The 14,764-nt window shown below is 37.4% G+C and overlaps 1 protein-coding gene across 1 annotated transcript in view; it reads left to right on the plus strand.

Annotated features, from left to right (window-relative positions):
- Positions 1 to 14,764, plus strand: part of LOC102905426 (uncharacterized) — a 163,945-nt gene that overhangs the window by 37,107 nt on the left and 112,074 nt on the right. Inside the window, exons 16-21 of the mRNA XM_042275419.2 lie at positions 2,794 to 2,848; positions 3,227 to 3,276; positions 3,585 to 3,615; positions 7,897 to 7,946; positions 11,684 to 11,732; positions 12,084 to 12,133. Coding sequence (XP_042131353.1) covers positions 2,794 to 2,848; positions 3,227 to 3,276; positions 3,585 to 3,615; positions 7,897 to 7,946; positions 11,684 to 11,732; positions 12,084 to 12,133 — 285 coding nt within the window. The remainder of the gene's footprint in view (positions 1 to 2,793; positions 2,849 to 3,226; positions 3,277 to 3,584; positions 3,616 to 7,896; positions 7,947 to 11,683; positions 11,733 to 12,083; positions 12,134 to 14,764) is intronic.

Raw genomic sequence — 14,764 nt, forward strand, 5'->3', positions numbered from 1 at the left:
GCACAAGAAACAGAGATTCACTAGTTCACACATTCAGGAATCCCATAAAAACACTAAACTGGAAGCCGTAATACAAACACAGAGGACCTGGTACAGACCCATGCAGGCGTGTGCATGCTGCTTCAGTCTCCGAGTTCATATGAGCTTTACTCAGTTGATAGAGAGGGCCCGGTGTCCTCCAACCCCTTTGGCTTTTACATTCTTTCCTCCTCCTCTTCTGCAGGGTTCCCTAAGTTCTGAGGGGAGGGATTTGATGGAGACATCCCATTTAGGGCTGAGTGTTCCAAGGTCTCTTACTCTCTGCGCATTGTCTGGTGGTGGGTCTCTGTATTTGTTCTCATCTTCTGCAGGAAGAAGTTTTTCTGATGGCTGAATAAGGCACTGATATATAAATATAGCAGAATGTCATTAGGTGTCACTAATTATCACTACATTTTTTTTAGTCCAGTATTATTCAGTTTTGCCCTAGAACCCTGGGCTATCTAGTCTCAGGTCTTTGGTTACTCAGACAGTGTTGGGTATGGTTTCCATCTTGTGGAGTAGGCCTTAAGTCAGATCAGTTATCCAATAGTTATTTTTAAAGAGTCTTCTTGTTGAACATTTTTATAATAAAATATTTTCAACAAAATTTAACAAACATATTTGTATTGCATACCAGATATCAGAAATTATATATGTTAATATTACTGCATTCTACAGACACAAAACAAAAGCTGACAAACAAAACATTATTTCTTCTTATTTTACCTCCTCTGTCATTCTTAGCATTTTAGAGTTCTGTGTACATACACATTAGTCATGGCACAATAGCATATTTTTTATACACATTTGCCTCATAAACACATATGCTTGCCCTGAATAACATCATCTAATCTGTCTCCTAATGTTAATACAGACCTGTCTTTAAACCTTCTAAGTGACCCAAATTTCCCACCTCTGAAACTGAATGCATTGACCTTATGCTTGCCTTCTTATATTACTCTACTTTGACCTCTACTTCCCCCTTTATTGAAAGTTTTATAAAGTGGATATCATGAACTGAAGCTGAGGAGATACTGGACTCAAACCCTCCTCACAATTTCACACTTGGTTTTCTAGCTGATTACCAGGTTTAATATGGTACAAAGATGATTACATTTATAGCCTACTTATTATTGTCATCATCATCATCATCATCATCATCATCATCTTCATTATGTGTGTGCATTAATTTTGCATGAATTTGAATTTCAGTGTGTGTGAACATACACCTGCCATTGCATGCCTGTGGATGTCAGAAGACTTTTGAGTCTGTTCTCTCCATTCTGCGAACTGCCCTCAGATTGTCAGCCTTGTGCATTAGGCACTATTATCTGTTGAGCTGTCTTGCTGGCCTGTCATCAACTATTTTGAAATGTTTTTTCTTATCCTTTCTCTCTGCGTTATGGTCTTTTACCCTTACACAGTTATGAGTGAGACTTACATACAACTATTTTTCTGAAATAACTCAGTTCTTATTGTGTGGGTTGCTTGTGCTATGAAGAGGAATTCTCACCTCCTGTCTAGAATGAGGTATTCCTCTTGTGGTTTGGCCTTGGTTTTCCTATTTGACCAATTGATCTCATTACCAGTAACTGTATTCCACTTTTGCTCATGATGCCTTGTCTACAAGGCCCTTTGTTCTGGCCCTCTCTGCTTTCTCTTTCTTTCAAATTATCATGAAGAATGGTAATGGAATTTTCCCAAGTCCCTGCCCTGAGTATTCCTCCAAGTGTCCTGGGGAAGACACTATGTCCGGCAGGCGTTATCTGAGGGAAAAGAATCTACTTACACCATGCTCTTTCGTCTGTTACTTTATTTCTATATAACAAACTTCTCTATACAACTTCAGCTCCATCCTCACATTCAGCTCCTCTCTGTACCTACTTTTCCTGTCTTCTCATAGTTCTGATTAAGCTCCTATGCTTTTAACCTCATCTTCATCCTCTGTTCCTTTGTCCTCCATCTTTCCTTCCTAGCTCCTTATCCCTGGCTCTGAGAAACTCTGCCTTTGTCTCTTCTCTCTGGTCATGCAGCTCTGCCTGCCATCTATAGAAACTCGCCTTGTTTTCTTCTCCTCCAGCCACGTGGCTCTGCCTGTTCTTTCTCTCCCTGCCACACAACTCTGCTCTGGCCAGGAAATCTGCCCGTCTTTACTGCACCTGGTTATGCAAAAAGCCCTATTGTCCTGAGTCAGTAGCTCTACAGTACTACTAGGCCTGAAGGCAAGGGATGGTCTGAGCTTCATTTGCATAAGAAACAAAGCTGTGCATCTGCCTCCTAGGCCCTGTAGGGAGTGTTAGTTACCTAGTGGATCAGCATCTGTTTGCCAATGGCCTAGTAGTATATGGGCCCACAAGAATTTCATAGCAGAAGATAGCTAAAATATTAAAAACTCAGCAACACCAAATATTCCTTGATAAACGGCTTCTTCTAATGCCTTGAAATTTCTAGGTATAGCTTTAATATACAGCAGAATCTCTATAATATATTCTTGCGGCCCATAAGAGAATGGATTCTTTCTTATATAATCAAAGTAAATTCTCCTCAGTGTTAGAAATAATGAAATAAACTTTTCTCATTTGTTATCATGTATCACTGACTCTCCTTGAAAAAAGAAGTTAATCTCTCTTATCTGTGTTTCATGGGTTGTGTCTTTAACTTGACAGACTGTAAATATGTTTGCCTCAGTGACTGATACAGTGAGTGAGTGATGGAGAGAATGAATGAAGAAATACATTTCTGAGGTTGTGTTTTCTTTGTGTTTCATGACAGGAAGAAGAAATAAAGCAGACATCAGAGAAAAGTAACCAAGGGACTAGTCCTTCCAGTAAGCAAATGAGTAATGACAATCTCAGTTATGCTAATGAGAGGAATAACAACTTTGATAATAAATTTGTAAATATGCATGAAAAGTGTTTCATGTGCAAGTAATAATATAATAAAAAAAGTACAAATGTGCATATTTTCAAATAAACATTGCTTTTAAATAGCTTTTCTTGTTCAGTTTCTACTATAACAGTGTCTTCCGGCAAATGCTTCAAACATCTGAAAATTTGTCTCATTGTTTCATCAAAATGTACAAATGTCAACATGTAGTGATAAGATATATGTAATATACACACAACACATATATTTTTTAAGTATGTATATTTAACTTCCCTGTAACAAATGTTCTCTTTAATGTTTCTGTAACTGCATTGTATAGATAAGACATCCATCCAGAAAGAAGTTGAAGACCCAACTGAGGACTCTAAGGTTTGTCCAATGTTGTTTTTTGTTTTGAAAAAAAAAAAAAAAAAAAAAGCGCTTTGAATGGTGTATCTGTAGTAAATTCATTTCAGTAACACATCTTATGAATTAAACTTATTTTCTTATTTGTTATCAAATGTTACTGACTCTGCTTCAATACAGAAGTTAATCTCCTTTATCCTCAGCTTCTCAGGGGTTGTGTCTATAACTTGACCGACTAAATATTTTTGTTTTAATGACTGATACATTGAGAGAGTAATAGAATGAAGAAGCAGAATTTCTAAAGATTTTGTTTTCTTTGTTTTTCATGACAGGGAGTAACAACAGAGCAACCCTTAGGAAAAGGTAAACAAGGGAATCCTTCTTGTCAGCAAACAAGTAATAAAATTTCAGTTAAATTCAGAGGTAACAAAAATGCCAAAAATGATAAATTTGCAAATATACTGAAAATTTTTTATGCTCAAGCACCAATATTGTAATAAAATAAGTACAGATATTCTAATCCCTCTGCCCAGCCAGATCTCACATATTCTTTAAGCATCTAACTCTATGATCCACCTGACCCTCTATGCAACCTTTCCAAGCTCCCGGATCCAGCCAGATTCCCACATCTAGTGCTCTGGCCTGGTCTGGCTAATCCTGCTTCCACTGCTGCGACCCTCCAGGCCCTAGCCAAGACCCATTATACCTACTCCCAACCTGTGGGCTCCTCAAGTGACAGCCACATACAGCCTCTCTGCCCAGTCAGGTCCTGCACTTCTTTGCCAGGGTCTAGCAGGATGAGTTTGCCTCATCCTTCCCTCCATGCACATTACTCAACCTCCAGATCTAAGCCCAAACTCCATGCTTGGACCAGGACGCACATCTTGAATGACAGCTCAGCCCCATTTCTCCATCTGACTTCATTCCCCTTAAGCCATATTGAACTTTCAGCCTTAAATGGCCTGTGTTCCCCTGCTGCGTCAATATTATAAACAAAACTCACAAAAGAAGTCTGCACGCCCAGAGCTCATATGAAAAATACAAACAATATGAAATATCAAGACAGTATCTCTCCTCACTCCAAATCTACCAGTCTTATAGAAATGTTCACGTATATGATCCCAGAACACAGAATTTAAAATAATAATCATAAACTTTATCAAAGAATTCAAGGAGTTTAAAGAAGACACAAAGAAACAACTCAGTGAACTAAAAAAGAATCAATGCCTGAGTGATGCCCAGGATAATCCAGGATTTCAAATTAGAATTCAATAAATAAAAACACTAAAGAAAACTTGAGGTAAACTGAAGATGAAATTGAAAACTCCAACAGTTCAGCTAGAAACCTTAAGAAGAAGCCTTACAAGTCAAATGAATCAAGCAGAACAGATAATATCAGGGTTCAAAAAATGAAGTGTATAATCTAGACAAAATAATCACAGGATGTGAAAAATTACAAACAAACAAACAAACAAACAAACAATCCCCCACCAAAAAACAAACAAACAAAAAACAAAACAAAACAAAACAAAAAACCACCAGAAAGGAACATTCAGGAAATGAAGAAACATGGTTCACCATAAAAAGACCAACCTCTTGAATTATAGGAGTAAATGAAGGAGAAAAATCCCAGGTCAATGGCATAGACCAGATAGATCTTCAATAAGATCATTGAAGAAAACTTCCACCAACTAAGTATACACCCATACAGATACAAGTATATAGAACACCAGATAGACCAGAAAAGAAACTCCTCAAGACATACCATAGGTAAAACTCCAAGTATGCAAAACGAAAAGAGCATTGAGAGATAGAAGAGAAAAAAATCTCAAGTCACAAATAAAGAGAAGCCCACCAGAACAATAGTAGTGATTGGTCAGTGAAAACTATGAGAGCTGTAAACGCCTGGAACAATACATGCCTAACCTTAAAAGACCTTGACTGCCAACTTAGACTAATGTATCCAGCAAAACTGTCTGCCATGGTTGAAGAAGGCAGAAAACCTTTTCATAATGTAAATAGAATGCATCCTGAGACAAAAAGCAAAAGAGAATCTTAACAAGTTTCTAAAAATTGAAACAACTATGTTGTGTATCATATTTGACCATAATGCAATAAAACTTAAAATTGACAACAAACAAATCTCTAATATATACTCATTGCGATTAAACAACTCATTACTGAATGGTGAATGAGTCAAAGAAGAAATCAAAGAAAAAAATTCTTGGAACTAAATGAAAATGAAAACACAACACAATAAAAACTCCAAAATACACTAAAAGAAATCCCATGAAGAGAATTTATGGCTCAGAAAGAATATAAATAAATGACTTGATGATGCAACTCAAAATTTATAAAAACAAGAACAAATCAAATCCTTACTCAGTTAATGTCAAGAAATAATAAAAACCAGAACAGAAATTAATGAAATAGAAAGAAAGAAAATAATAGGGAAAAAAAACAGTGACTGTGACTACTGGTTCTTTGAGAAGATGAATAAGATCAACAGACCCTGGCCCAATTATCCAAAAGGAAAAAGTGAGTGTGAGGTCCAAAGTAGGTTCCCCCCACAAATGGCAGTACTGCTGACAATGTGCTAAACAGGACTCTGACCAAGTAACCAGAAGGATTGCTGCTGGATAAACAGCCGCATACATTCAGCATTCCTCAGCAATCAACAGGTTTCTGTTTATCCGGAGCCTTCCTGTTAACTACCTTTCCTGTCCTAGCTAATTTTGTGCCAACTGGACGCAAGCTAGAGTCATCTGAAAGGAAGGAACCTTAATTGAGAAAAAACTTCCATACGATTGATCCAATGGTAGGGCATTTTCTTAACTAGTGATTGATGTGGAAGGACTCAGCCCACTATGGGTGCTGCTCCCCGGGGGGCTGGTGGTCCTGAGTTCTGTAGGACAGCAGTCAGAGTAAAGACATGGAAGCAAGCCAGTGAGCATCACCCATCCATCCCTTCTGTGTCACTTCTTGCTTACCTGTGTCACAGGTACTTACCTTGTTTGAGTTCCTGTCCTGACTTCCTTCAGTGATGAACAGTGCTGTGGAAGTGTAATCCAAATAAACTATTTCCTCCCCAAGTTTCTTTGGCCACGGTGTTTCAGCACAGCAGTAGTAACCCTAACTAAGACATCCAGCAGGAATATACATACAGTCCTTGGTCAATCCAAACAGCCTGTATCTGCTCAAAGACACCCCGCCCCCAACACACACACCCCTGACTGTCAAATAAAATCTGCTTACTTTCTTACCATTTTGCTTTCCTCTGTCCCCCGAGGGGTAGCCTTGGCAGTTTGATCCTCAATCAATTTTTCTTTCTACCTAGAGTGGCCTAGTTTAGTGGTTTCACTGTACTCTTGCATGTATTGAGAAGCCAAATTAACAAAGTCAGCATGAACAGGAAACATTTAAAGTATATTCTAAAGTGATTCAGAATGTTTATGAGAGGATATTTAAAAAAAAAAACAAAACTGCACTCTATTGAAACAGATTTCTAGATTCAGCCAAATCACCAAAATTAAACCAAGAAGTCAAAAACCTAAACAGATCCTCACAAATGAGGAGATTCAAACAATAACAAAAAGCCTTATAGCTTAGAAAAAATTTAAAATGGATTCACAGTAGAATTATACCAGAACTTGAAATAAGATTTATAATCTTTTTTTTTTTTTTTTTTTTTTTTTTTTTTTTTTTTTGGTTTTTCGAGACAGGGTTTCTCTGTGTAGCTTTGCGCCTTTCCTGGAATTCACTTGGTAGCCCAGGCTGGCCTCGAACTCACAGAGATCCGCCTGCCTCTGCCTCCCGAGTGCTGGGATTAAAAGCTTGCGCCACCAACACTCGGCAAATCTTTCTTAAACTATACAACAACAGTAACAGGAAATAGAAGGAACACTCCCTAACACCTTTTATGAAGCCAGTATCTCTATAATACCCAAACCTCATAACACACAACAACAAAAGAAAACTAAAGACCAGTATCTCTGATGAACATAGGTTCAAAAACTGAAATCTTCCACAAAATACTTGCAAACAGAATACAGACAGAAATCCAAAATTTTAGACCATGTTGGTTTTATTCAAGAGAGACATGGATGTTTCAACATATACAAGCCAATAAATGTTGAACACCACATAAATGGACTGAATGACAAAAGTCATTTGGTCATTACAATGGATTCAGAACAAGCCTTTCATAAAATCCAACATGCCTTCATGATAAAAGTTCTAGAAAGGGTAGGACTAGAGGGGACATACCTAAGTATAATAAAAGCTACATATGAGAAACACAGAGCCACCATCACCACAAATGAAGAAAAAATTGGGTCAATCCCACTGAAGTCAGATAGGAGTGGGGTGCGTTCTCATTCAAGCCTTCTACAAAAGACAAAGTGCAAGTACGCATATACCAAACAAGGATTGCTTCTTTTAAATGTTTTTTTTCTTGCACACTTTCTAATGTAACAATGCCATCCTGAAAATGCACGAATTTTCTAAATTTTTTCTTTGTGTCTTATTTTGTCAAAATGTACAAAACATGGAGACAAAATTATATGTACAATTATATATATATATATACCTTAACATCACTGTAACAAATGTTCTCATTAATGTTTTTGTAATTACATTGTATAGATGAGGAGCCCAAAGCACAGAAAAATGAAGATTCAAATGAAGTCACTGAGGTTTGTCCAATATTTTTTTTATAAAAAGCTTTGAATGCTGTAGCCGCTCTAAACTCATTTCAATCATAGAATTAACTAATTAAACCTTTAATCTCTTATTTGTTATCAAATGTCACCAAGTATGCTTGAATATAAAAGTTGAATACTTTATTTTTTTAAATTTGTAGAAAATTTTATTTAAAATAGAATTATTTTACTTTCCCCTTACTTTCTCCAGATCCTCCCAGATCTCCTCCCTACAAAACACACACACACACACACACACACACACACACACACACACACACACACACACACACACAGAGAGAGAGAGAGAGAGAGAGAGAGAGAGAGAAACTACAACCTGTTGAGTCTTTTTGTTGTTTGAAAGTATGTAGTTTCAGAACTGACTACTTTATATTTACTAACCAGTAAGACAGCCCATCCCTAAGAGAGACTTTTCCCAGCAGTCATTAATGGCCTGTAGTTCATTGTGTAAGTGTGGGACACTGAGATATTCCTGTTCCAGGTAAGCATGTCTATTAGTATTGCCAATGTTCTAATCTAGTTCATGCAGCTGTTTCTAGAAGACCGTTTTTACAGAAGTGTTCCTAATATTCTGCCTCTTACAATCTCACTGGACCCTGTTCCTCAATGGTCCTTGAGCCATAAATTCAGAAACTGTAGCATAGATTATCCCTTTGGTGTAGGCTCCCCACAATTGATCTATTAATCTCTGCATTGTGTCCCATTGTGGTTTTATTGATGGTTTCATTTGCTGTGAGGAAAGGATTCTTGGTGAGGACACACTTTATCTGTAAGTTTTAGAATAAGATTTAGAATGCCATTAGCAGTTAGGCTGGTCTAGCTAAGTGGTGGTGGCAGATCCTTTTTTTTCAGATTCCTGACCTGTATATTGGCTAGGTTTCTAGTATCATGCATGATTTCCCATCTGTTGGGCAAGCTTTAAGACCCATTAGGTAGCCACTCATTATCACCAAAATGTGAGTTCCATTTATTGAAGTCTAGCCTTCATAGTTCCAGAAAATACTATGGAAGATAGCAAGGAAGGGAAGCAATTAATAGTCCTATCCAGCTGCAATATCTATGACCCACAACTCTGTCCAGAATGACAAAATTTTAATCTATATGAGCATCTCATAGGATTGTGTTGTGGAATATTTGTTTGACTAGGCAAAGATATGTCACATTTGTTTATGCTGCATTTGTTGAACTATGCAAAGATGTGTTGCAATTGTGTTAATTAAATAAAATTAATGTGGGTTCAGAGAGGCTGAGTTAGCAACTAGTTGACAGGAAATAGCGAGGAGGAGCATAGATTGGGCTTTTTAGTTGGGACAGTGTGGAAGTAGAGAGGGTTCTGGAGATACCTGTAAGTGTCACAGCCCTTAAGAGAAATGTATTCTGGCAGTTGGAAGTCAAGGAATACCTACAAGTCTTACAGCTCTGAAGGGAAAGGTATCCTGGTAGTCAGAGGCCAAGGATTACCCACAGCTCACAAGGTAAAGGTATCCTAACAGAAGTGTTACAGCTCTGTTCTAGTGGGGGATGGTTTCCCCAGCAAAGTGTTAAGTCCTTGTTCCAGGAAAGGTTTCCCTAATGCAAGTGTAACAACTCTGCTCCCACAGGGGAGGATTTCCCCAATGAGATTGTTATACCTCTGCTCCATAGAAATGTTATAACTGGTCTCAGTTTCCCCATAATGTAACAAATCTGTGCCGGCAAGAGAAAGTTTCCCCAGCCAAAGTGTTACAGTTCTGCTTTGCAGAAGGTGTGCCAAAGGCCACCACTGGGCTAATGAATGCAGACCAACAAGGGACAAGCAAGGTAACCCTTTGTCATTGGGAAATGCAACTCCATCAGGCCCTGATATCAAATTTGGTTCAATCATTCTCTGTCAGCACTGGGGAAACCCCTTCTCAGAGCAATTAAAAGATTTACTGCTGGTTGTTAAAAAACATACTGCTCTGGATGACAGAACAGGGTCAGTAGATAAAAACAAGATTTTCAGGAGAAATCATAAAGCAAGTATTTTGTCAAACTTCTATAAACAATCGAAGACCAAAGCTAAAAATATGAATAAACAGCAAGGAAATTGAGGTTTGGTGACACAGGCACAGACACCAAAATCTTGTCGTCTGGGTTGGCCTCTTCAGGAGGTAAATGTCCAGCTTCTAGGGATTGGAACTTTATCTCAGGTAAAACAAAGTGCAAGATGGGTCAAGAATATAGGGCCAGAAGGACAAGTAGGGAAATTAAAACCATATGTGGTTAACATAGCAATGAATTTATGAGGATTGATTTGTTGCAGCAGTGAAAAACACGGATTAACATTCCGCCAACATCAGAAAAAGCTATAAAATAAGGAATGCTTCTGAGAGAAATATTAAAAGGTATTATCAAGGATGGTTACAGACCATTCAAGTTGTACATAAGCAGGGAAAAACAGTTACTGATCGTTCAAAGGTACCAACAGCCCTACCATTAATGTGGTTAACTGACAAACCTGTGTGAGTGGAACTTTGACATCAGAAAAGTTACAGGCACTAGAATAGCTGGTACAAAAACAGATGCTCAACATATTGAAGAATAAGCCAGTCCTTGAAATTCTTCTATATTTGTCATTAAAAAGAATTCTGGAAAATGGAGAATGTTAATAGATTTAAGAGCCATAATCAAGGTGATTCAGCCAATGGACCCTCTACAGCCTGGAATTCCCTCGCTTTCTTTATTACCTAAGGGATGGTCTATTATAGTGATTGATTTAAAAGCCTACTTTTTTACTATACCTTTACAAGAGCAGGATAGAGAAAAATTTCCTTTCACAGTGCCTTCTTATTGTAGTTGGAAGTTTTCCTGTGTCCAGCCTGGTTCCACAGCCGCTAGGACCCTATTAAACACACAGAGGCTTATATTAATTATAACTGTTTGGCCATTTGCTTAGGCTTATTACTGACTAGCTCTTACACTTAAATTAACCCATGGTTCTTATCTATGTTTAGCCACATTGCTTGGTACCTTTTCTCAGTTCTTTCTTGTTATCTTGCTTCCTCAGTGTCTGGCTTGTGACTCCTGACTCAGCCTTCCTCTTCCAAGAATTCTCCTTGTCTGCTCATTTCACCTACACTTCTTGCCTGGCTACTGGCCAAGAGCATTTTATTAAACCAGTGTACAAGGGCCTTATCCCACAGTGTCTTATAATAATTCCCAGCCTTTTAAAAGATACCACTGGAAGATTCTTCCACAATGAATATTAAACAACCCCATCTTATATCAATATTTTATGCAACAGCTATTAGAACTAATTCATAAACAGTTTCCTCAATCTATAATTTACCATTACATGGATAGTATCTTATCGGCTGATTCATACAAAGATAGTTTAGAAGAAATGTTTCATGAAGTAAAGAAAAATTTGGCTTTTTGGGGATTACAAATTATTCCCGAAACATTGTAAATGTCATATGCAGTAGATCTCAAAGAGGCTAAAGAATCACAGTTTATTAAGTTTATCTGGGGTGCACAAACTTAATTCCCAGTTACCTGCTTCAAATTCAAGTTTCAAATCACGAACAAGAAGCTAGATGAAGCCTATTTCTAGAATTAGTTAGGATGGCCATTAATATCAGGACAGAAAGTATATTTGTACTTTCTGTAGTTGAATTTTCTATAAACCTATCTTTTATCCTAATAATCAATAGAATCTCCTCATTGTGTTATTTTGTTTTTCATGACAGGAAGAAGCAAGAAAGCAGTCAGTTGGAAAAAGTAGCCAAGGGAGCCTTTGTAAGCAAACTAATAATGACAATCTCACTATGATAATTATAGGGATAACAGTAACAACAATGATAAATTTGCAGATGTGCATGAAAGTTATTTCATGCTCAAGCAGTATTAAAGGTGTGCATGACCCCAAACATCATTTCTTTTAACTACTTTTCTCTTGCCCATTTCCTACTGTAAAAATGCCTTCCTGAAAATGCTTTCATATATTTGTAAAATATTGTTTTAATATTATTGAAATAAAGAAATACCAAAATGTAAGGGAAAGATATATATGAAATGAATGTAAATGTATATTTTAAACTTCACTATGATAAATATTCTCATGAAATTTTCTGTGACTGCATTGTCTAGATAAGAAGTCCACATTACAGAAATTTGAAGATTCAAGTGATGACTCTGAGGTTTGTTCAATGTTTTTTTTTTTTTTGAAAAAATGCTTTGAATGATGTTCCAACAAGAATGTTGCTCTGACTTTACTCTATTGCGTATTCCAATGAGCAGAAGCAACATTTTCCCCAGGTTGAAACGTATATGTTTAAAAACACATATGTGCTAAAGCTGTTTCTGCTGCATTGTTCCGCTCTGGTAATTTGTAGCATCTAGTGAATGAAGCTGTTGCAGTTTAGTCGAGCCATCTTGGGCACAGGAACCCCAAAGAAACAACTTGACGCCTTGAAACTAAATTTACCTGAAAATTGAATAACTGCCAAGGTCATCTAGTGTTGCATATGAACAGAATGTTACATGTGAAGTGTAAAGTCCTAAGGATATTTAGAGAGAATCTTGCAACTTAGTGTTTTGCACCATGGAGCTTAAGAAATTGATGACAGGGCTCAAATTAATTAGTATGTTTGGATTGTCAAATGTAGACAGGCAAGGAAAAATTCACAAACAGAAAACATGAGTTATATGTGTGTATATACAGTTTTGGTTTTACATTATTTAACCAATGCAGAACAAAGAAGATTACCTTTTTGGGAGCAATGAGGATCACAAGCTTTATACAGAAATCTCATATTCTATGTGGCCATTGTGGGAAAGGTTTTATTGATGTCCTGGGTAACAGGAACTCCCAGATAGTCATCTCAGCACAACTGAAGCTTCAATACTCCATAATGTGTTGGCTTTCTCACTTGGCAGCTAGATTTTTTTTTTTTTACTTTCTTTAAATAACAGAGCCCTTACTGTATTGTACAAAAGGTTACAATGAGTACTTCTTGGCATGTATAGGTTTTTTTTTTTTTAGGTTTTTGTTTTGTTTTTCTTTCTTTTTTTCTTTTCTTTTCTTTCTTTTTTTTTTGTGGCAGTACTCTGTGCTGTGAAGTCTCTTAATGTTCCCTTCTGAAGTAGTTTTCTCATTGGAAGCATTTTAAATATTAACAATGCCCTAATGCACTAGCACTATTGAGACTTTTCAGAAAGGTGATTTTGTATGTGCCCTCTAATTTTTGGATTGGTCTAGTAAACTCAGTTCATTCCTTGTTGAAATAGTCACATCTGGTAATATTTTGCTGTTTGGTGTAATATGTCCTTCCATGGTCAGTTTTCATAGTCATTGCCCATATGAAGATAAATTTGATCTAATGGCATATATGAGATTCTGAGTAAAAATGTTTTTATTGGGGAGACACTGCAGCCACTGCCAGGACAAGCAGCATGTAAAGACTCTGGTAAGCCACCAGCCACGTGGCAAGGTATAGATTTATAGAAATGGGTTAATTTAAGATAAAAGAACAGTTAGCAAGAAGCCTGCCACGGCCATACAGTTTATAAGTGATATAAATGTCTGAGTGATTATTTTATATGTGGATTGTGGGACTGCGGGGCTTGGTGGAACCTGGAGAGAGGCCCTCTAGCAACAAATGGCGCCCAACGGCTCGAGTTTCCACCTTAAACCTGAGAATATTTAAGAACCAATTCTAAACAGAGCCAAAACCAGGTTCCTGCTTCATGTCTCATACGGGCAGCTAGACACCGCAAAACGCAGGTTTGAACGCTGGCGGGTTCCTGGCGTGTGTGTGTTTGACCGGCAGTATGGTGGGAATGAGGCGTCTGCCAGCGGCACATTATGCTGTGTGGTAGATTTAGTCTTTACTAGTATTAAAAAAAAAAAAAAAAAAAAGAGGTTTCTGGGCTACACGCTGCTTTGATAAAAGCGTAGACCCACTATTTCTGAGAATTGATGACTCCCAGAGCTGGCAGAAAACGTACCACCACCATGTTGGGAAGCTGAAGTGGGCGGAGCCAGCAGCCACAGCTCCGTTTCAGGCTTAAAAGGCTACATACAGTTTAAAGCAATAAGTTTGCAATAAGACTAATTCAGATGAAATAGTTTATAATGCATGTAAAATTGTACGTAGACTTAAAAAATATATATACTGTTATATAAACAAATAGTATCTAAAAATAAAATGTTTAAAAAAACAGTAAAGGTAATAAGCCACGTGAAGATGACTATCACACATAAAATCTGGATTATGTTGTCTTTGATATTCATAACTAAAGAAAAACATTTGATTATAAAAGCTGTTCGGTTATGCCAAAATGTAAATTTTAAAGTTACCTTGACTTCAAAATCTGGATATAAGGATATGTTACTTTGGAAAAGAGGTTCTGCTTTTGTTTCCACAGAAAGCCAGAGGCTATGGATTTGTTCCAGATTAAGATACATCAGGTTTGACCAGCCAAGACCCCCTGAAAGATCTCTGATGACACCATGGCCCAGATGATCCAACATCCAGAGCAGTTTTGAGGCAACTGGTTCACACAATACAGCCTCACGGACTACCCCATAGGCCTAAAATTTTCTTTACATCCCCATAAGATACAGCACCCCCCTCCAGCAGGAAGTAGTAAGAGATGCTACGCCCAAATTCCCAAATATACCAAGCTGGCTTTAGAGGTGGAATTGGCTCACTCCCCCTCTAAACCCAGACATATTGCTTTAAAAAAAATGGTTAAGAGATTCTTGTGTCCAAAATCAGAAGAGCCCTCTGGTGTGGGACAGAGAAAAACCAATATTTTTACTTAAA

Source organism: Peromyscus maniculatus, chromosome 4, assembly GCF_049852395.1.
Source record: "Peromyscus maniculatus bairdii isolate BWxNUB_F1_BW_parent chromosome 4, HU_Pman_BW_mat_3.1, whole genome shotgun sequence".
Taxonomy (NCBI): Eukaryota; Metazoa; Chordata; class Mammalia; order Rodentia; family Cricetidae; genus Peromyscus; species Peromyscus maniculatus.